This window comes from Pieris brassicae, chromosome 9 (assembly GCF_905147105.1).
Source record: "Pieris brassicae chromosome 9, ilPieBrab1.1, whole genome shotgun sequence".
Taxonomy (NCBI): Eukaryota; Metazoa; Arthropoda; class Insecta; order Lepidoptera; family Pieridae; genus Pieris; species Pieris brassicae.
In genome coordinates this window covers 9,566,064-9,588,013 of record NC_059673.1, presented here as the reverse complement: position 1 = coordinate 9,588,013, position 21,950 = coordinate 9,566,064, and the positions used below count along the sequence as shown (strand labels likewise).

Genomic DNA, 21,950 nt, shown 5'->3' with positions numbered 1-21,950 from the left:
GTCCCTTGTGTATCATAGAGTCACTTGTTTGTTTTGCATCTTAGCAAATGTCCTGTCCAGCTCCATTTTAAGTGATCTATATGTTAGTATCTATATCCTTGATTTTGGTTTTCTGTCTTATCTTCGTACTTCTGATTTTATCACTTATTCCCGTCATGCTTCTTTCCATGGCCTTTTGGTGATTTGCTAGTTTTACTTTTTATTATCTGATTATCTTTTAGAGATCATGTACTTTCTTGGACATTGAGTTCTCAGGAGAAATAATTTGTCCTAGGTACGTATATTCGCTCACATATTCGAGTCTGTTGTCATAGATTTCTATATTGGTCTCTACAGAGTTAGTCATCAGATTTGTTTTGCTCTCATTTATTTCCAGACCCACTTCTCTGCTTTTGTCCGCTAAAGTTTTTATCATAGTTTATAGTTTCTTAGGGTTTTCTTCTAACAGGATAATATCGTCTGCAAATCTTAAATGGTTTAGACGGCTCCCGTTAATGTTAAGACCGTGATCGTCCCACTCTAATTCACGAAACATATGGTCCAGCACCGCATTGAAGAGTTTAAGAGATAATGTCTCCTTGTCTCACGCCTTTGTCTATGGGAAACGGGTCACCTTTCGATTCTAATTTTATACAACTTTTGCACTTACAGTAAATGAATTTTATAAGAATACTATAGATGCTTTCCACTCCTGCTTCTCTTAGGCTCAACCAGATATATTGGTGATTCAAACTGACAAATGCTTTGGAATAATCAATGAAGCAAATGTATATGGGCTTTTGGTATTCGTTGTGTTTTTCCAGAACTTGTTTGATTGTGTGAATATGATCGATTGTGCTGTATTTCTTTCTGAATCCTGCATGTTCGATTAGTTGGTTTTCATCTAATACTTGTGTTATTCTTTCTAATTTTTTTTGCGAAAACTTTGTACACATTTGATATAAGACTCATTGGCATGTAATTCCCAATGTTATCCCTATCTCCTTTCTTGTGCAGGAGAATAATATGTGATTCTTCCCATTGATTCGGAATGATGCCTGTTATTAAGATTTCATTGAATAGCTTAGTCTAGATTGGGCTTAGTTCGTCAACCGTGCCTCTTACTAGTTCGTTTGATATGTTGTCAGGTCCTGGAGCTTTTTCTACTTCCTGAGTAAGTATTGTTGGCACATTTTCGTATTCACTATTTGGTGTCTGTCGATGTTATAGTAAAGATATAGTTCAGAAAAATGCACTATATCTTAGCTGGAGTAGAGATTTCTATAGTAATCTGTAGCAAGCTATTGGATTTCTTTTTGATTTGTCACTTGTTTGGATCTGTTATTTTTTAGTTTAGATATCCATTTCATTCCATGTTCCCTCATTTCCTTTAGGACTTTAGTTCCCCCTGTTTTTTGAATTACAGTTTCTAGTTTTTATTCTCTTTGTTTTCCTATCTTTTCTTATATTTTTTCGAATCTGTTTGCTTAGACTGTATATTAAGTTGTGATATTCTTTACTGTTGCTTTTGTTTTCAATTAGTACTTTTCTTTCCTGTAAGAGCCCCATTGTCTTCGCCCTAAACTTAGTGGCTTTGGCCACATTTACTTTCTTTATTTGTGATAGGTGTTTGTCTAGATGGTCATATTCATAAGAGAGGAGTAGTTTTTTTACGTTTTGTTCTGATGGCATTAATCTGTTTCTGTGTTGATGGGATTGGTGAATTGGACTCCTCTCTTTTTCTTTTATCACGGTTTTAGTCTTGTTGCGATGGACCTTTAATTCTTATTTTATCGTATCTCAGGAATGCGATATTTCATTTTTTCTTCTCTTCCTCGACCTGTGGTTGGAGCTGTTTGCGTATTTCCAATACCTTTTTGGGAAAATCTTCTTTGATGTAAATACCTGGTGGAAAGTTTTACTAGTTTTTCATTATTGTGTGTTTTTTTCCCAGTGTTGTGAAAGATATCACTACTGGTCGGTTTTTGTCACTGGAACGACGTCCAATTCTATATGGATTACTTCTTGACTTTCTATGTGGACCTGTGTCTATTATTATCTCTTTTATGTAGTCTACGAGCTCACATTCTGTTTTTCCTAGCTCTTCGAGTCTACGATTTTATCAGGCTTTTGTTCCAGTTCATTTACCTTAGATTTGAGCATAATGTTTTCTTCCATCATAGTTTTCATTTTCTCGTCTATTGCTTCCAAAATATTCTTAGTGACTGATGTTATGGTTAAAGTTTGTTGTTTTAATTTTTCGTCAGGCTTCGAAAAAAGCAACTGCATCGACTGAATTTAGTCGATACAAATCCATCGCTTAGAAGATACATCCTTCGTATCGCCATTATGTGATGACACTTCATTAAAAAGCCAGTATTGGTATTCTTCCTTTTGATAGACTTTGTTATTTTTATTAGTTTTAAGAATGTAGTGGGTACAAACCCTTAAAAAATTAACAACTGAAATGTCAAAATGTGACAATTTCACAAAGTTGACAACTCAGCGCTCACCCCCTTCATCAGTCTCTTTTCCTTAAAAGTCAACCATGGCGGCCGGGGTAGGTTATAATATATCATTAAAAATCTTAATGATCAACGCGTCCTATACGAAGTTATGAATAAGAAATCATTATTTTTAACGTCGGCAGTTCATTGTACATCTATTTGTTGTAGGTACTTTACACTTATCCGGAAAACTTCCGTGCTTATAAGGCGTTGATCGCCGCACAGTACTCCGCAGCTGATGTTAAAGTATCACCCAACTTTGTATTTGGAGAAACAAATAAGTCTCAGGAATTTCTGAAAAAGTTCCCGGCCGGCAAAGTGAGTGTTTAAAATCTTCTAGTGCCTTGTGGAGTGTTAGTGTTTGGTGCTTAAATATTTTTGACGGTGACGTGTAATGTTTTAGGTTCCTGCCTATGAAAGTGCCGATGGAAAGGTACTTCTGACTGAAAGTAATGCCATCGCTTACTACGGTAATTATTCAAAGACATTATATTTACAAACCTCATCTCTGTAAACTAGTCATAACCTTATTTAAACTTGTTAATTTTATGAATCCATTAAATTACACTTCATATACCTACGGCTTCATTAAAATTCAATATGAGAATTAGGGATCTTAGTAGGGGTCAATAGTTATATTAATGTCATTTTGTTATCAAATATTTCTGTTTCACTTTTTGGAATATTCTATTGTACTTTTTAACTCTTTTATCAACTTTAACTATGGCTAATAAATTAATTTAAATAATTCACTAGTGACAATTTATATATTTACACAATTTTCACTAAGAGATTACTATATATAGATATATAAGAGAGACTTTCTGATATATTTTGATATGATATAGGTTGCCTGACCTGTTAGTTAATTAATTGTACAAAAATAAATGTATCATAGAATTATAAATCTATTTCAGTTTCAAATGAGGCCCTCCGAGGCTCTGACCTCAAAAGTCAGGCAGCAGTATACCAGTGGGCATCATGGGCGGACAGTGAACTCCTGCCTGCTTCTTGTGCCTGGGTCTTCCCCTACCTGGGCATCATGCAGTTCAACAAACAGGTTAAAAATTAATAAAATCTAGAAGTAATATATTAGTCTCACTTTATTAAAGAATAACAAACCTCATTGCATATTTCATTACCAGGTTATATAATTTTTTCTTTAGGTGGTTAGAATTTATACTTAGGTGTAATATAACTTTTAGCATAGAAAAACAAAATGAAATCTCTCTTTCCTCTTTTTATAAACTTCATTCTCAAATTTTTAATAAATAATCTTTTACAGAATGTAGAGCGTGCGAAGAGTGACCTACTGGCGGCTCTCAAAGTGTTGGATGACCACCTGCTCACTCGCACCTTCCTTGTCACAGAGCGAGTTTCGTTGGCAGACATAGTCGTGTTCTGTACTCTCATTCACTCCTTTCAGGTATATTTTGTCTCACTGAGCGATCTATTTATCTTTAATCGGCAATATGACCCACACTGTCGGATCATGCTCTGTTCCAGCATGTGCTAGAGCCCAGCTTGCGAGAGCCCCTGGTGAACGTGCAGCGCTGGTTCGCGACGCTGTCGCAGCAGCCGCAGGTGCTAGCCGTGGTGGGACCCGTCAGCCTGTGTGCCGCGGCCCCCGTCTACGATCCCAAGAAGTACCAGGAACTCACCAAGGACAAGAAGGTCTGAACCCATGTATAATTATGACGTAGAATGTCTAAAGTTAATGAAACTCATGACCTTATTATCCTTAATTGAACGCATCCTTCCATCCTTCACCATATTAGAACTATTCCTGATAAAAGTATATTCATTCACACGTACGCACATAACGTGTCTGATTTTCCTGACGAGTCTCGAGTTAAAAAATATAGTAACACATCAATTACAGCAAGAGGGCGGGAAGAAAGAGAAGAAGGAGAAAAAAGAACAGCCCAAGAAAGAGAAGGAAGTGAAGGAACCCGAGCCGCTGGATGAGTTGGACGAAAAGCCTAAGGAGTCCAAAGATCCATTCGACGCGATGCCCAAAGGGTGAGTGGCTCCCGAGTCGGAAATTGTAATTCCTAAGTTTCATCAAAAACTCGGCTCACGACAGTCGACCGTTTCAGAACTTTCAACATGGACGATTTCAAGAGGTGCTACTCGAACGAGGACGAGGCCAAGTCGATCCCGTACTTCTGGGAGAAGTTCGACCCCGAGCATTACTCCATCTGGTTCGCCGAGTACAAGTACCCCGAGGAGCTGGCCAAGGTGTTCATGAGCTGCAACCTCATCACGGGCATGTTCCAGCGCCTGGACAAGATGCGCAAGCAGGCCTTCGCCTCGGTGTGCCTCTTCGGCACCGATAACGACTCGACCATCTCGGGCGTGTGGGTGTGGCGCGGACAAGATCTGGTCTTCCCGCTGTCGCCCGACTGGCAGATCGACTACGAGTCGTACTCCTGGACCAAGTTGGACCCTAAGGCGCCCGAGACCGAGCGCCTCGTGCGCGACTACTTCTCGTGGAGCGGGAAGGACTCAGAGGGCCGCGCCTTCAACCAGGGCAAGATCTTCAAGTGAGGCCGGCCGCGACTCGCCTCGACCGTCGCCTCGTATATGTATTTATTGACAAATCACCTGTCCCGTCGTCGCGAAGCGGCAGTTTGTAAATGATGTTTTGCATTTATTACCGAAAGTAATATTCTCATTTCTATGAAGCTGTAAGAAATTAAATTGTTTTCTATTTAAGCCCGTCGTTGTTTTCTATTTCGCTTTTACCCCGAAGCGTCCACGCCGAGCAATGAAACAAAACGGAAAGCAAAAATTTCATATATTTGTTTGTGATATCTTATATTTGTCTTTAGGGTCGATTCGTCCTTAGCCTGGCGAGAGATTCAATAAAATCTCAAAATGAACCCCACGCTCACGATGCGATTTGTTAAATCGATAGACTAACGGATCTAAACGTTCAAAATCGAAGGTCGACGGTAGCGAACGGGAATTACAGAGGAATCTATAAATATTACAACCGACACCTGCGACTCGATAACCACTCGGTTCTAGTTAATAGAGAATACGATAAAAAGATTGAAACTCCTCGGACGAGGGTTCCTTCGTCGGTAGGTCTTCGCTTATTTCTTATTATCTCTCGGTCGCCGGAAGACTCGCGCTATCGTCGCGGTTGTGGAGGTCCAAGTCGGCGGTGAAGGGCGCGGCTCCTTCCCTCTGCGGCTCCTCCTCGGCCGACCTAGAGTTCGTATGATAATAATTTATGGTTATTTATAGAAATTCTGCTAAACAAAAAAAAATCGAGAACTCGCGCGAAGTTATTTTACTCCATAACGCATTATTGAGACATTCTATATATGTCTTTAAACGCTTTAACTTACATAATGTAAAATTGCCTATCGTGAAGGCTTCGGCTCACCTTTATGTTTGTTAAATTAGCTATTTAACTGTATAAATATTTTTGATGTCGAAAACAAGTTGGGATTTTGGCAAAAATGTGTTTGTATATTGCAACTTGTAGTTTTTATAAAAGTAAAATAATGAATCGGCACCATATTTCAAAACCAAATGCTATAGCATAGAGTACGAGAAGTATTAATTTAATTATTATCTAGTAATCGTGTCGTGGAATCGTTTTTTGTAACGATTAGATTCGTTTCAGGTAGATACAAAAGGTTTATTATAGCTATTTCCCTAATTATTTTCAGTTCTCTATGTTTTTTGTATACGGTGCGTCCTCGGGGCGAGGGGAGTATTATCGCTTGTTGCTTGCAAAACAGACATTTCCTAAAATTTCCTAATGCGTTCTGAGTACACACATCACCAACTACGCGACCTGCGACCATTTTGTTTAAAGTAGAATTTCTTATAATTGATTAGATTGTCATATTTAGTGTTTCTTCAAAAGTATTTGTTTGGCTTATTTTTTCTGTTTAGTCTTTTTAACTTAGTTGGTTTTTTTATATAATTGAGGACTTTCAATGCAACTAAAATGGGACAGCTGTACGCCTGATTTGTTTTGAAATAGTAAAAGTCATAAAGGGAAGTAGACAATAAACAGTTTTACCCGAGCGTGAAGAGTTGTGCGTCGCCGGGCAGCGGCGGCGGGTTGGCGTGGCACTCGCAGCGGCATCGTTCAGGCGGCGCGTAGCTCAGCGCTTCGCGACCTTCCGCCGGCAGCGTCTGGATGCGTTTGGGCTGCTTCCGTCTCTCCGGCACCTCCGAGAAATCAATCCACTCTCCTTTGCGCGACGATCCCGCTGCAAAGGTAAATTGTACTATCAAAATGCGGTCCGAAATCGGATGGGACGACACAGCTGCATCTGTATGTTGCGACGTCTACTCACCCTCACTGCCGCTGCGAGTGCGCGGTCGTTCGGGGCGGGGCGGTGCAGCCGAGGTCGAGGCGGCCCTCGGGCGTCGAGGCAGACGGATGTGAAGGCGCGGGATGACGGGTGGAGCGGAGGGCGGAGAGTGTGGCGACGGGGCAGGGGGTGGAGCGTTGGTCGGCAACGGGGCCGAGGGGGGAGCGTTGGTTGCCCTTGAGGCTCGTGGCCGCCGCACTCCCGCCACGCTCACCCCGCCGCGTTCCCGCACCGGCACGATGGGCACGGCCAAGGAGCGCTCTTGCGGCAGAGTGGTCGGCACGTACGGCAACTCCTCGAATGACTCCTGAACGACGAGCCCGCGCCGCTCCGCATCGCTTCCGCCACGAGTCACGGCGTCGGATCCGGCTTCCGATTCCGACGAATCGCGTCCGGGATCTTGCGGAGTTCCCGGTTCTGATCCTTCGAGGCTTTCTGTCGGGTATTCAAGACTCTCCACTTCGCCGAGCGTCTCGTCCACTCTGCGCTCGGCCGAGTCGCTACCTAAGTTGATGTCGTTTTCGATGGCCGGCGTGTCCGGCTCCTGTTCCGTTTGTGCAATCTTGACGTCCTCGCTTTCCAGAAAACTCGGGATGGAGCCTGATATTTCGCTCGTGATGCTTGGTGTTTTTGTTATACTGAACTGTGTGCTGAATACTTGTTCTCGGCTTCCGACGTGTGTCGTGAACGTCAAGCGATCTCTACGTTTTGCCTTGAGCGGGTCCACCGGGATGGACGCGACGTCGGGGAAATTTTGATTCTTAGTCCTCGATGAATTATCGTTTATAACTTTCGTTTCGCGTAAGATTTGGTCCTCTTTTACTATATAATTATGAACTATTTTCGATAATTCAGGTGCGATGGATGCATTTGACGTTTTCTCTGTGGGAGAATGTAACGGAATAATAATGCTACCGTCGGGTAATACAGTTCGCTGTGCAGGTTTAGTTGAATAGGCGGAAGATACGGGAGTTACCGATGTCGACCTGATTTGCGGGGCTGAGGAAGGTCGAGGCACCTCGTGCTTCTTGAGTTCCGTTTTGTCGCTCACGCTGTCTAACTCGTCGGGTGGTGTGTGCAAAGGAATGTGAATAATACCTTCCTTAGTTTCCTCATAATATTTAAGTTTCTCGCCCCGATGGTGATCAGATGGCCCTTGAGGAAATTGTCGCTGCGATTGCACCACCGGCGAGGCATCTCTTGAACTCGCCGACGGTGATGTCGCGCTCTTTCGCGGTACTTTAAATAGTGATAATACGGAACCTTTTATTTTCCCTGTAGAGGTAGGTGTTACGGAGCGATCTCTACTCTTACTGCGAGAACGGCCTTCGTTTAGACTTTTCTTTCGTTTAAGTGCATCTGGTGAATCTGGGGAAGCAATGGTCTCTTTTGATTTGAATAAAGAACAAAACGAAGATTTGCGTGATACGGCCACACCGCTAGGAGAAGGTGTGCGGCTGTCGCGGCGCCTGGGCGTCGTCTGTGGGGTGATGACCACCAAATCCGAGCGACTTGCTGGTCTCGATATTAGCGCACTATTATCGTTTAATTCCAAAGTAGCCGGCTTTCGAACCGGCTCTGTGCCTATCAACGTATGGTCACTTTCCTCATCAGCTTCATCATATTCGTCATCAGGTTTCAGTCTAATACGAATGATATCTTTTGATCTATTAGAAGTTTTAAAGACCTCTGGCTCTGGTTTATGTCGGTTTCCCTTGGATCTCGCTTTGCGCTCTTCTACGCGAGCACGATTCCGCGTCTCTTTTAGCCTCTTTTCTTCATCAGCTGGTACCGCAGTAAGGGGATATATTGTTGCAGACATAGTTTCTGTCTGCAGCTCTGTAGTAGAAGCCAATGACGGTACAGGCACTGTTACAGATTTTTGTGTTTGTTCTGGTGCCGATGGGACATTAGAAACTACTTTAGTCAAAGTCGTAGCTCGAAGGCTGGAGCTCTCCAGTGTAACTTCTGTTCGAATTTCTCTTCGGTCGCGCGCATCCACAGGAGTCGCCGACAATGTCGTTTCGCTCGATAACTTCGCTATTTCTAGCAGTCTTTCTTCGACTACGGCTGCACAAATTTCAGGATCCGTTTCTATCGGCTTTGGTCCACAAAAAGAAGTCTCTAGCAACATCTTGTGAGGTGACGGCGAACGCGACATGCCAGACACAACCGAGAGTCTGGAAACCCGACTTGTATGACTGAATGCCGACACAGCTGAATGGGCGGAGCACTGAGAGCCAACACTAGAGAGTCGGCTCGTTCGTCCTGACACCGCCAACAGCGCAGTCTCCGAACCTTGACTATCTTTTCGAGAATGTCTCCGCGACGAAGGGGCGGTGAGTGGTGCTCGAGGTTCTCCGTTGACGGGTATGTTCTCTAGAAAAGCAAGTTCCTCAGTAGAAGAGCGCAAATCGAGGGCTCCGTCTTCCCGGAAGCCGAGCTCCAACTTGGCACGACTCTCCTCGCCGGAGCCAGCACCGGCGAAGAGCGCCAATTCGGGTGAGCTATCCCGGGAGTCGTGGTGACTGGAACTGGAGGCGCGAGAGATGTCGATTCGCGGCGCGGCAGGCGCCTGCAGTCCCACGGCCGGTGATGAGTACGAGCGCGCACGCTGCTCGGGCGGAGCGAGGCCACCTCCGGCATCCTCGCGGATCTCAGGAAGTCGGAAAGTTTGTTTTGTTTCTGGACTCGACTGGAATTAGATCGAGACATATAAGTTCTACTTACTTTACGATACAGTAAAAAATAGGTAAAGGTAAAAAAATACTGATTGTGTTGACGTGCACTGTCAGTCTTTGGTAAGACTGTTTGGTAAGGGAGTCTGTGTTAATACCTCGTCAGAGACGTCGTGATCAAACGAAGCGATGGGTGCGGGCCCTCGTCTAGGGCGCCGCTCACTGCCGCCACTGTCTGCCATCCGCCGTACGGATACCGCTAATCGCTTATACGGCAATGGTACACGACATTACAGCTGAAAAAACCTTGGGCAGATCAAAATGTGGCATTATGCGAACCGTTAACGGATAATATGCCAGCGTACTCTTAAAATTTAAAAGCTCTACATAATTCAATCTATTTTCTACTTATACGAGTATATTACAGCCAGGCTGTTTTTTTATCATTCATTCTAACTTGTGAGTTTCGAGATTGCATATTATATTGATTTGTTTAATAACGCTCTATGCGAGTATATTCTTGTTGAGAGTTGACATTTAAGAGAGAGTAAGTGACATTAAAGTAAATCGTGACGAGTATAACTGTGCAACAGGATTAAACGTTAATAGTTCAACGGAGTAGGGTAATAGGTTAGAGTCGGGGAGTTCACTGACACGAAGGTGTGCGGGTAGCGACTGACCTGTCAGCTGCAGTGGACGCGTTCGCCCCGCATACACGCGGGCCCCGCACGGAGGACGGAGCAGCAAGTCCACACTGATAGGGCGAGTGCGGTTAGTGCTTCGCGACCTCAGCGTGGGGCCCGTCGCCCGCACTCCGCCCGCGCCGAGGGGCCATTGCCTGATCCTGCACGCAAGCGCCCAATTCGCGCACGCGCTTTGCTCCCTCTGTGTTGCCGCTTATTCTACGACGTAGGAGCTTATTTCACAGAGCATATAAGCATGGTCTCGCTGTTATATATTGCCTGATGGTCAACAACTTGATTTGTATACATCAGGAAAAACTTAAAATTCATAATATATTCGTAATAACGTAAATGGTTTTTCGAGAGTACTCCCTTTACCTTTATAAAAAGGAATTTGTTTTAATGTCGTTGCGCACCTGCCCGATATCTTAAAAAAATGCCTACACCCTGAACTTCTGATCCTTCCGGTCTGCCGATGCAGACATCCCTTTACTATCTGTTAAAGCAAGAACTGTAGAGTTCAGACATTAGTTGTACGGTGGAAGACTGTCTTAATGATGAGAGCCGAGCAGCGGCCGAACACGGTGCCCTCTTGCAGCCACATTGCTAGACTTGTACAAACTCCCTGATCTTAAAAAATGTAACCGGAAATCAGCTTGGGAAATTTGTTTGTTTCTATTACCTTCAATACATACGATGTTTTTGGTTTGTATGTTTTATTTACTGAACAGCTTCTTACGTCTCTTGAGAAAAGCAAACACGTTATGACGGGCTGAGGCCTCGCTACCTATGCGACTTTATCAAAATTAATCAATATTGGTTGAGCCTGCTGAAACTATTCAATTATTTGTTGCGGACGCGGCAGCTTGTTAAGTGTGGCGCCTTTGTCACCAACTTACCTGTCTGGATTTATGTTTATTATTTTAATCGATCGTCTTTTTTTTAGGTATATTTTAACTGTGACAAATGTCAGTGTCAATTATTTTATGGCTTAACCAATAAATTATGAAGTGTTTACAGAATATTTAACAGGTTAAACCGGGAGTTAAGAGAACGGATGACGTATGGAGCTATGGTAGAAGCGAAAGTTGAGCGACTAAGAATTGGGTTAATTAGAGTGAATCGCTCGAATTACCATAACTATAGCTTACGCTCTTCTGAAAGCTATACCCTTGAAATCCCATCTCATAACTCCTCCTTTCTTGGCGATTCCTTTAAGGTCTCTGCAATTCACTTCTCGTCCCTATTCGCTTAATTCCTCTATCTTCCTTTAAATCTCTTCTGTACAAACATTACCTGTCCACAACTACTAACTGACATGAGACTGATCTTGAATTGGATTTTCGTGATTTATGTGCACTTTTTACTTTTTGTTTTTCATGTATCCAGTATCAGTTTAGTGTATTATTTGTTCCTGTTTAGTTTCTTCTTTATAACTATACGTAATATGTATTTTTGCACTTCTTGCCTACCTTATGTAATTTAATACATTTTTTTTCTTTACTCACAGTGGTTGCCTGGAAGAGATCGCTCGAAAGCGATAAGGCCGCCAGTTGCCCTCCTTTTCATTTAATTATGTTCCATTTTTATATTGTAATCTAACGAAGTGTTAATAAATAAATTACGTAAACAAGTATCCTCGTTTAAGTGATGATCAGGACGTGGACAGCAGCACTCCTAGCTTGATGTTCCGGACAGACGCAGTAGTTTTCGCTCGTATCTTCCTCAAATCCGCATGTGTTCTATTATTTTATTGAGTTTGGGATACAGTACAATGAACGCTTTATACACATCACAACCATTCAGGTAATCATTTATAAGTAGAAATATTAGCTTTCGGGTGTAAATAAAAAAATAAGGTTCATATTAGATATTTTTAATTATGAACGAGGTATAACAGCTCAATCTACTGATTATATCAATATAAGCCCATGCTCAAGTACATTAGCAGAATATAGGTACTTTGATATTATAATTATAACTCTCATTAAACTCTAATATAACATGTTATATTTACGAAGATATCTATATACTCGTATTTGTCCGAGCGGAAATAGACGCGCACTAGGAAGTTTTGTGCTCTATACTGTAGGTAGATAATATTTATTCATATGCATTTAAATTATACATTCACACAGTTATAATACTATGTCTATGATATAAAATCATCAAGCTCGGGAAGCTAACAGTATTTAGTCACAAGCAACAGATGGAGCCAAACTCTGACCTATATAATTTTTTACAATTATTACATCGATATTACTAGAGAAAATATTCATACACGCAATGTTTTAAATGGTAACGGTAACGACAGACAAACGAACTCAACATAGCCTCAACTAAAATTATTTACAGGAAATTGTCTTTATTTTTTAAAATAAATTATTACCTAGTTTGCGAAACTACCAGCTCACGTGAAGACGTGACTTCCGCGACCATGGCTTACTCAATAGCCATTGCTCACTAAGTTTATAATTGTTCTACTTGTCCTACAAACATTCATCAGGACCGTATACTACATAATACATACAATATAATTTTATTTAACTTTAACTGTTTTAGTTTAAACTAATTTTGACATTTCGATGTCATTAAAATCTCTAATTTTTTTTGTTTTCTGGCATTTATTTGTATTTTAATGTAATTATAAGTTTATACGACTTATTGTAGTTACTTTTATAATTGTGCTTAAGTTACTTGGATCCATCTAAGTATTTCCAAAAATATCTAGCGATTACATTATAAGTGGCGCGTCCCGGGTTCACACTTTACCTACTAACTAACACCGAAACGTATGAATGTAGGTACTCATCGATTCTATCTACAGAGTGCTGGGGGCGGTGGGAACGACCAAATCCACTAATTTCACGCTCACTTTGAAAAATATCTGTTACATGTCTATACACATATAAATTATTTATTTATACGATAATCGCTCTCATAATAGATATAGGCGAGCGAGATAGGCGACTTCTGAAAACGTAAGTTATTCGTCTCCCACTCGATACATTACGATTACTAAAGTAGTTATTGTTCTATATTTCTTATAAAATCGGAATCTACTAATGAAGCATCGGTGTCCTCTGAGGGCCTAGTCCGAATCGGAGTCGGACGATGGGGCGGCAGGTACTGCGGGTTCGGCGGCGGGGGCGGGCTCCGGCTTGGGTTCGGGCACCGCTGCGGCTAAAGAGTAAGCAGCAGCCGGAGCACCGCTCGTGCGTTCGATGCCCACGCTGAAAGCGAGCAGACGGGTACATTGACGACACGAGGAGCTCAAAGTGTAATTAGGTCGCCTCGTCGTCGTATACTGACCGATACTCGTGGCGCGCGAGATACCGCACGTACTTTTCGGGCGGGTCGTTGTCGTGGTTCTGCAGCGAGACGGACCGCACCGTCATGTGGGACACTTGCGTGGCAGGCATCGTGAACTCCACGTAGGCCCACTGCGCTAGCTGTTCCGGAATCTGGTCGTACGAAGTCAGAGCCATGCGGCATACGAGGTTGTGGCTCGTGTATGCACCTAGAGTCAAGCATCGGCTTAGACGGGCGAAGCGCTGGATCGAGATATTATTGAATTCGAATCATATGTCTAGAGTTTAGAATTCGTAGTCGCAGAAACAAGAATAACATTGCATTTTTTTGGAAGAGCCGTAGCCGTAGCCGTGAGTTACGAAAGTTGTGCTGACGATTTGAATTCTCCGTGCTATGAATGAAAGTTCCTATAAATTTGAGTTTAATATAATTTATTATGATAATACAATTTAATAATAGTGGTAATGACACCACATTCTAGACGATGACGGTGCTAAAATGCTGCTGCTGTTTAAAAAACGAACTTTATCCGTTTACCCTGGCCTTCCTTGGGCAGTCGCGGCATGCGCCACACGATAGCGCGATGTTGGTGCTCGTACTTGGCCTGACCCGACGTCACTTCGATCAGCGACTCCTGCAGCGTATCCACGGCACCCAAAAATCTTTCTATGCCCTTAATCTTGCCGGTACGTCTGGGTAGAAGTCGTTAGTATTAAACAGATGCATCGATTTCGGACAAAAGTAAGAGGACGCTAGATCGTAGTACGTAGACGTACCTGTGAGCCGACTTGACGGAGCCGTAGCGAAAGTGTTTCTCGACTCGAAACAGGTAAATCCAGCACTCGGGGATAGGGAAGCGCACCGCCACGTCTTCGCACGGCACCTGCCCCAACTTGCGCGATGCAAACCCGGGAACCAAAACGTCAGCGCGGAGCTCTACCTGCACATACGGTACGGTTCGTGACACCGTTCGACGATATATATAGGACTCACCGCCACCGGACGCACCTTGTTGCCGGTCACGCACCACACGGCCTTCAACTGCAGGGGCAGCTCGCGGTTCTTAGGAGGACGCACGCGAAAGCGCATGAGCTCGATGTAGCATGCGTCGGGAGGTTTGAACCTGCGCGACACAAGTCCGACGATAAACCATGATTTTATTATTATTTTAGTGGGTTACGTAGCTCAGGCGGAACCCCTCACTTGATGATCTGACACTTGTCGAACTCGTCGGGTTGCACGCAGGCGTGAAATTCGGGGTCTTCCACTCGGATCCACTCCTCCGTGACGACGGGGATGATGTCGTGGCGCCCAACCACCTCCTTTCCTTGTCGCCGCATATCGTTCACGCCTAGTTCTATATCCGGCATACCTGCAGTGGGATGGGACGTCACAATGTACCCGAACACGTGAGATCGACGCGAGAATCAATCGAAGTCTTACCGCTCAGGAAGCCGAGGAAGAAGAGTCTAACTCGCGCGATCTGCTTCACGACCGCGCCGTCCGCCTCCTGCTCGACGTACAGCTCATCCACGGCCGTCACTTGCACCTGAACAGAAACGTACAAAGATACCAAACGGTCATTCTGTTAGGGGTTAGTAGTCACTCTTGCTCTCAAACGATTGATGCGATTTTGATAAATGTGTGTAATGTGTAGCGACAAACCTCCTCCATCTTGTACGTGAGAGCGCGGTCCCGATGAGCAGCGATTCGGAACAGCGCTTCTTCTACACAGCAAGAGAACTCCTTGACATGCTCGTAGTTGAGCGAACCCAGTTTGAACAACTGCGACACCTATAACGCACATTGGTTAGTAGAGAGTTGTATGTGAAGGAACTCGAGACGCGACGTTCGCCCCGAACATACCTGCGGCGCGTGCTCGACGGGTAGGCCGAGCTTACGCAGGTCGCTTCCGAATTCCTTGACACCCTGGTAGTCGCCTTGAATCGCGTACGCCGCGAATTGAGACAACTTATTGGTGATGCGCTCGGCCTTCGTCACTTGCCCCGGCCTGCACGGTCAATTTGAGCTTACTTTACAACCTTAGATGAACTTTAGGTGGTCGTCGGATTGTCACACCAAGTCTACTTAGCCGTGACGGAGTATTAATTTTAATTCTTCGTGACACTACTTATAAAGACACTTTAGTATAAGTTTTGATCATGAGGAGCCAATTATAATTTCAACATATTAATAAGAATAATGTACATTCTTCGTTCGTATCTCAGTTTCCACGTCGACGTGACGGATTATTTATCGGAGTCAAAATGTAGACAGTCTCCTACCGCACTCCTGGTCTCTCCTTGTAGAAGACGTACTGTAACTTGACAGTGAAGATCTTGCCGAACTGGTCAAACTGCTGTGCGGCGATGTCTGAGACGGAGTAGCAAGCCTGCAGCGGCAACTCGTGCAGAGGCTCGCGGTCTCCGACCGCCGCCAACACCTGTACCGCCGGACTCTCACCGGCGCCTGCGCCCACCACGCGCACCCACACCTTCTTCCAGAACCTGTCGCGACATGTCAGGATTTTTTTAATGCCATGTCAAATATATTTATACAAATTTATTGCAGAACTCCGAAAAACCTTTGTCCGGTAATTTTCTTTTTGTTGGGTTGTCTGAGATGCATCTCCCAGCCCGGTCCGGCGTATGTGGTGCGTGGAAAGTCCTCGAGCGGGACCGACACGTCGTCGTCGAACAGAGGCGTGGGAGGCGTCTCGCCACCGCTGCCCAAGCGGCCGCGACCAGACTCCGCTGCAACCCAATAGAAAACACCTGTACGTTTTCAATTTTACATTACGGTATTACATTTTTATTTAGCACTCGCATACAACAAATATTTTAATGTGAAATAATTGAATGCTATGCTTTGCAATACTATGTCGGTTGTCAAAAAAATTCACGCTTACGTCTCTCCGCTTGGAACTGCTGCTGTAATGTGTCTATTGCATTCTTATCGAAGGGATTGGCCCTGGGCGAGTCCGGTGCGATCTGAGGCCTCGGAGGAGGCGCTAACGCCGGTACTGCGCCGACGTCGACTGCCGTTTCGCTGTCTTTGGGTCTATGGAAACATATTTTATTTGAAGAAATCATGTTACACATTTATAAATAAACGTATGCACCGGATAAGCACCGTATGAACACGGAAAATGTGTCATCCGCAGAATCAGCGGAGCCTTGGTGGTAAAGGTGTGGCGTGGCAGCGGGCGCTGGTGGAGCCTGCATGTGAAGGAAAGGATCGAACGCCTCCGACTCGAATCCATCGGGTGTCGCTTCAGAGCCGCCGTCGTCACCCCAAGCGTCTGTAAAACAAAAACTATTATCTAAACCTTAAAAAAAGCGTAATATTATTATAAAATATAATCATATTAAAATAATTTTATATTAATTTAATATGATAATATTTACAACAAATGTATTTATTAGATTTTGTCTAGGGAGCTCAACGTACCTGCCGTCAAATGGTTTCCGGCCACTGAATCGAATTTTGCAGCAAACGCATCAAAAGCATCTTGAGATTCGGTATAAGTCTCTTGAATCATTTCTTCCGACTGACTCCATCCGAAGTCAACTGAATTATCGACATCTTGCTTAGGATTCGATTTAATTGGTCCGCTGTCGAAAACGTTTGCCGTGGAGTAGATGGTTCCACTGCCCACGTCCATATTTTCACCGATAAGAGTATCTTGTAGAGATCGGTCTTCCGATGGTAAATTATGGAACGTGTCGCTGACTGGAGAAACCGGTGCGTTTACTTCTTTCACTCCAAAAATATCGGATGCCACATTTTTTGTTATATCTTCTTCAGTTATATCAAAGGGGTTCTTATCAATCTCTGAGTAAGGTTGATTCACTTCCATACTAGTCTCTGTTAATATAAAGGTTGATGGTTGAGAAGTATTTTCAATAGTTTCAGCTGTGGGTTCTGATGTATCCATATCGGCATTAGTATTATGATGATCCATAGCATCTACTGTTATATCAGATTTATTCGACTGTGTATAATGACAAGATCCTTTAACCATTGTTGAAGAATTAGTAAATAATAAATGTTCTCTTTCATCTGGAGTTTCACTTGAGGTTGGGACAATATTTAAGGATTGTTCCGGATTGGACGCTAAATCTATTATATCATCACTCAAAAAATCAATAGGTTTTTCTTCCTTCTTAGGGGCTGCATATAAGCTGAGTATTGCTTCTTTAGTTGGTTTTACTACAACTGGCACAGGAGCTTCAAAAAGATTAATGTCATCAACTAGTGTGGTAGCTTGGGCTGGGGGTGGGAGCTGTGGCCTAGGTGGAGGAGCCGGTCGAGGGGGGCGAACCGGAGGCGGTCTAGCCGGTCTGGATTGAGTCAAGCTCAGCTCAATATCTGCCACTTGTGAATCTTCTAACATGTCTAAATCAGGCGTCGGACTTGGTGAATGAATGTCACGAACCGAAACTGGACTCGGCGTTCTTGTGGGTGGTATACGATTAAGCAAATGTGAACTTGTAAACTCCATTTGGCCTGTGACACTAAGAATCAAATTTTGAGTTTCTTGTGTAACTGGTCTCACAAGATCTTGATTGTCGGTTGTAATGATTGGTGTGAAACTATCGTTTACTCTATTAGAAACCAGATCTAATTCTGTTGGTTTGACAACAATGTCGTTTGATAAAGGTTCTTCGATTATTTGATGGAAAATGTTTGTGGAGCTATTATCATCGAATTGCTTAGCACCCATGTTAATAGGCTCAGAGTTGCCAAATATGTCTATGGGAACTGTATCACCCACGGGTGGTTCAAAACTATTTTCAAAATCAGAAAAAGGATTGCTTGTAGCAAATGGATTATCGCCTCCAGCCATGTCTTCGTGGTCATTATTGGCGGTCACCATAAATGGATTAAGAACTTCAGCAGTAATGGGAGTTGCTGGTTCATTGATACTCAAAAAAGGGTTGTACGCCATTTTGTTTTTTTTAACAAAAATAAACTAGTTCAAAAATTCTGATTCGAGAAGTTTAACTTCAGTTTTTCCCGGAGCTAGATTACTGGCAAAAGATGTATCAAATGGATCAAAATCTTGACCACCTGCTTCTAGATTATCTAAAGGTTCAGGTGTGAGTGCTTTTATCTGAAAAAGATCGTCTTCCGTTTCTAGTAATGTTTTATTTTCCTTCGTTTGTGAATCAGTAGAATCTTCACAAGAAAACTCCTTAGCTAATAGTCTTAATTCTGTTTTGCTTGGTTTGATGTCACTGGCGAATGATGTATCAAACGGATCTTCTGATTCAGTATTGAACGTTTGTTCCTCACTCGGAACACCAGCTGGGGTTAAAACTTTTACTTTAATATCAAGACCCTCGCTTTGAAGAAGATCAGTGGGAAAGTCCTTTGCCCCAGTCTGAAGAAATTCAGAATGGCGTCTTTTTGTATTTACTGGTATATTATGAGAGGACAAATCGTCATCAGAACGTGTCCGCTGTAAAATGTTAGAGATTTTGTCCTTAGCTTCGAAATCCTCGGATAAGTCCTCTGAGATAGAAAGTTCTCGCGTGTAATATGGTGTTAAAGGCTTACTTGGCTTAGATTGTTTATCAAAGAGAGAATTTTCTTCAGTGCCGTCAACGTTAAATACAACGCTTTTGCTGACTGACAAATTTTCTGGACGAGACGATCGTCTAACTGAGTTTCTTTCTTCTGTTTCGTCTGCGCGAGGATCAAAGTCTGGATCACTAGGAACTTTATAGATTCCAGCAGGAGTAGAATCTATTAACTCTTTTTCAAGTAATTTTAACTCAACCTTTCCAGGTGCAACAATTTTATCGACTATTGTTGTATCAAAAGGATCTATATCATTGATTTCAATTGGGTTCAGAGGAGAATCAGTTAGCTGTGTAAGATCTGTAGTGCTGCCTCCTAACAAATCACGTCCAGGTTTATTCAAATTATTATCAATAATATCATCGGAAGTTATGGACTCTCTAATCCCAGAAGGATCCGTCAAATGAATACGTACAGAAGATTTTCTCCTGTTATTTAGTTTTACTTTTACTTCTTCTGCGCGGGGGTCAAAGTCGTCATCGTCCTCTAAAATTACTTCTTGAGTGTTGTTAAACTGTGCCTGCGGAACAATAGCATCAGCAAAACTGGTATCAAATGGGTCATCCTGATCGACATATGGATCTAAAACATCAAGTTGGTCTTCAACTATTCCTTCCGCAAAAACTGATTCTTTTGAATTCGCTTCAAAAGCAGACCACGCTTCTTGAATAACTGGTTTGATATTAATATCGCTTTCGTCAAGTTTAGATACTTCTACTTTGCATTCAAGAGATTCTGCAGCTAACAAAGTAAATTCATCTTCATAATTATTAACAATAGCGTTATCTTCGGTTAGAATATCTTTTGGTACTTGCTTTTTGATGTGTTCGACTAAAGAAGTACTTAAATCTATCGGTGTAGTAATGGGTATATCAGCATCAAGATCTAAAATACTTTTTTCCACAGGCTCTTCAATTGCATTACTCGATACAGCTGAAGCATTCTTATCGTCACTTTCTAATAACAAATCACCTGGTATAGTCCTCTTAGCTCTTTTTGTTGTAACTTTAACATTATCAATACGTCCAGTGAGAACCTCTACAGCAACTCCGATATCCAATTCTTTTTTACCCTTTGAAGACTTTACTTCTTGACCTTTTATTATGGAATTAACATAAGATGTATCAAATATGTCGTCGTCTTGGTTTTCTTCTGGAGAATCTGGCACATAGGCTAGTTTCACTTCTCCTCGCTGAACAGCGTCTATATAAGACGTGTCGAAAATATCATAATCCTCATCTTCCTCTTCAGACTCATCGTCGGTTACACCGTAATCACTTTTATCCTCGTCGTTCTCTGCGGCGCTAGCCTGCGCAAGATGAGGAAAGTCAGCTTCAGTGACCTCAACTACTGGTCTGACCGGCTTTTCCTTCTCTGCTGGCTTTATTTCATTTTTAATAGTCACTCGTTGAAAGAAAGATGTTGACTTTATTCGATCAAGATCACCTTGCGTTTTTTTTAGTACAGAATCTACACCAGTGGTTAAATCTTTAAATTTAGACCATTCTTCATTTTCCTTTGTAGTACTGCCAGCGTTTTCAACTTTTTGCTGATGTTCTTTTTTATACTTCTCTAATTCCTCTTCAGTAAAGAGTTCTTCTTCACCTTTACGCTTAGACTTTTTTCCTTTTTTCTTCTTTTTAAGGCCTTTGGGTAGCTTTAGCATTATATGTAATTAAAAAATACTCTCTTATTTGCTGGAAAGGAAAAGATTAAATTGTAAGTACTTACGAAAAAAATCTGAATAAATTAAATAAATATTTTGTAATCCTACAAAAAAATTACTCGTTCAATGTAAATGTCATAAGATCGATTGCACATCACTTTTTTTATATCATGAGATGTTGGTTGGTTGATTTGCCTTTCACCAACAATAGATGAGATAAGTCACATACTTCATTAAATTTATTGAACGATGTTTATAATGATGTAATAGACATATTAAAAGAGTCTAAAAGCTAAATATGTGACACAAACGAAGAAAAGCAACAAAGGAAGGTCGGAAGTAATGAAATGTTGGCGAAGGCTGAAAGGTCTGCCTGATCAGGTACGAGTAACTACACGTACCGGGCCCGTGAAGCTCTTGCCCATAAGCTACTCGGACCTAGACCGCTATGGCGGCCGTACCTTCATCGCAATCGAGAGACACGGAAACAGGCGAAGGCTAGTAGGGCGCTCGAGGCGTCTGGCTCGCGACTGACATCGCGCAGTGCCACTCCTATCGACCCGCGCCGCCACCACTGCGCATGTCTCGCTTACGTAACTCCTCGCCCGTCCTGCGCCACCCGCTTCCTTTTATGTCTTTCCAGCTCGATCTATAACCGAATAAAATCATATCATATTTGCTTATGCGATTGAAAATACCTACGACATAGTTTTACACTAAACCGTCTCAAATTTAATGATCGATATTTTTATTATGAAATGAATTATAAAATAATAATAATAAAATATATTTATTCATTTTAAGTTCAATTTCATTACAATGTGTAAGATTTGGGAACCCTTTTAAGTAAAAAATATACCTGTGTCAGGGTTTCCAGCTCTTTAACAAACTTAGTTATACATTCCTTAAAATATTTAATTTATATATAATTTAGTTACATCTTCTATTAACTTTTTTTTCTTTTTTGTTATTGATTTTTAACTGTTATCAACACACTGGAGTGCATAAGTGAGTGTGTGAGTGAGTGAGTGAGTGAGTGAGTGAGTCAGTGAGTGAATGAATAAAGTCTGTACTACTACTAGGCCTCAGAAGAAGCTCCAACTCTGGGTAGGGTATGTTCATGAGCCAGTCCTTTAGTCGTATAATGTAGTATAATGCTGTAATAATATTCTAATTCTTAATTAATGCTTAATTAT

General features: G+C 42.4%; 3 protein-coding genes across 4 annotated transcripts; 1 reads left to right on the top strand and 2 right to left on the bottom strand.

The window, feature by feature from the left end:
* The first annotated feature begins 2,435 nt into the window (after nt 1-2,435).
* Nucleotides 2,436-5,204, top strand: LOC123714173 (elongation factor 1-gamma). Its single transcript, XM_045668346.1, has 8 exons — nt 2,436-2,539; nt 2,655-2,804; nt 2,890-2,956; nt 3,404-3,546; nt 3,772-3,912; nt 3,993-4,160; nt 4,369-4,508; nt 4,586-5,204. Exons 1-8 carry the CDS (start codon nt 2,528-2,530, stop codon nt 5,034-5,036), a joined length of 1,272 nt encoding a protein of 423 aa, XP_045524302.1. The 5' UTR covers nt 2,436-2,527; the 3' UTR covers nt 5,037-5,204.
* Nucleotides 5,205-5,269: 65 nt separating this feature from the next.
* On the bottom strand, nt 5,270-10,322 carry LOC123714171 (serine/arginine repetitive matrix protein 1). Of its 2 annotated transcripts, XM_045668344.1 has the most exons (5): nt 10,188-10,322; nt 9,666-9,803; nt 6,812-9,524; nt 6,532-6,724; nt 5,270-5,703 (listed from the first exon to the last, which is right to left on the bottom strand). In XM_045668344.1, the coding sequence occupies exons 2-5, from the start codon at nt 9,747-9,749 to the stop codon at nt 5,598-5,600; spliced, it is 3,096 nt and encodes a 1,031-aa protein (XP_045524300.1). In that variant the 5' UTR covers nt 9,750-9,803; nt 10,188-10,322; the 3' UTR covers nt 5,270-5,597. The 2 variants fall into 2 exon arrangements, with proteins under 2 accessions (XP_045524300.1, XP_045524301.1); XM_045668345.1 differs by lacking the exon at nt 10,188-10,322 and having other exon boundaries at nt 9,666-9,887.
* A 1,762-nt stretch (nt 10,323-12,084) lies between these two features.
* LOC123714136 (protein stoned-B-like) lies at nt 12,085-21,376 on the bottom strand. Its single transcript, XM_045668291.1, has 16 exons — nt 21,216-21,376; nt 18,506-20,785; nt 16,953-18,430; nt 16,635-16,803; nt 16,411-16,562; nt 16,087-16,255; nt 15,788-16,009; nt 15,369-15,513; nt 15,168-15,296; nt 14,946-15,051; nt 14,706-14,874; nt 14,511-14,625; nt 14,279-14,442; nt 14,040-14,194; nt 13,503-13,710; nt 12,085-13,423 (listed from the first exon to the last, which is right to left on the bottom strand). The coding sequence occupies exons 2-16, from the start codon at nt 20,752-20,754 to the stop codon at nt 13,282-13,284; spliced, it is 5,772 nt and encodes a 1,923-aa protein (XP_045524247.1). The 5' UTR covers nt 20,755-20,785; nt 21,216-21,376; the 3' UTR covers nt 12,085-13,281.
* Nucleotides 21,377-21,950: the final 574 nt, after the last annotated feature.

Excerpts from the sequence above, each read along its gene's own strand:
- LOC123714136 (XM_045668291.1), bottom strand. The coding sequence starts at position 20,754 with ATGCTAAAGCTACCCAAAGGCCTTAAAAAGAAGAAAAAAGGAAAAAAG. Across the intron at positions 16,010-16,086 it reads AAGAAAATTACCGGACAAAG|GTTCTGGAAGAAGGTGTGGG; the intron begins GTTTTTCGGAGT and ends ATGTCGCGACAG. Across the intron at positions 14,195-14,278 it reads TCCGTCAAGTCGGCTCACAG|ACGTACCGGCAAGATTAAGG; the intron begins GTACGTCTACGT and ends ACTTCTACCCAG.
- LOC123714171 (XM_045668344.1), bottom strand. The coding sequence starts at position 9,749 with ATGGCAGACAGTGGCGGCAGTGAGCGGCGCCCTAGACGAGGGCCCGCA. Across the intron at positions 9,525-9,665 it reads ATCACGACGTCTCTGACGAG|TCGAGTCCAGAAACAAAACA; the intron begins GTATTAACACAG and ends ATCTAATTCCAG. Across the intron at positions 6,725-6,811 it reads CACTCGCAGCGGCAGTGAGG|CGGGATCGTCGCGCAAAGGA; the intron begins GTGAGTAGACGT and ends TTACCTTTGCAG.
- LOC123714173 (XM_045668346.1), top strand. Across the intron at positions 3,547-3,771 it reads TCATGCAGTTCAACAAACAG|AATGTAGAGCGTGCGAAGAG; the intron begins GTTAAAAATTAA and ends AATCTTTTACAG. Across the intron at positions 3,913-3,992 it reads CTCTCATTCACTCCTTTCAG|CATGTGCTAGAGCCCAGCTT; the intron begins GTATATTTTGTC and ends GCTCTGTTCCAG.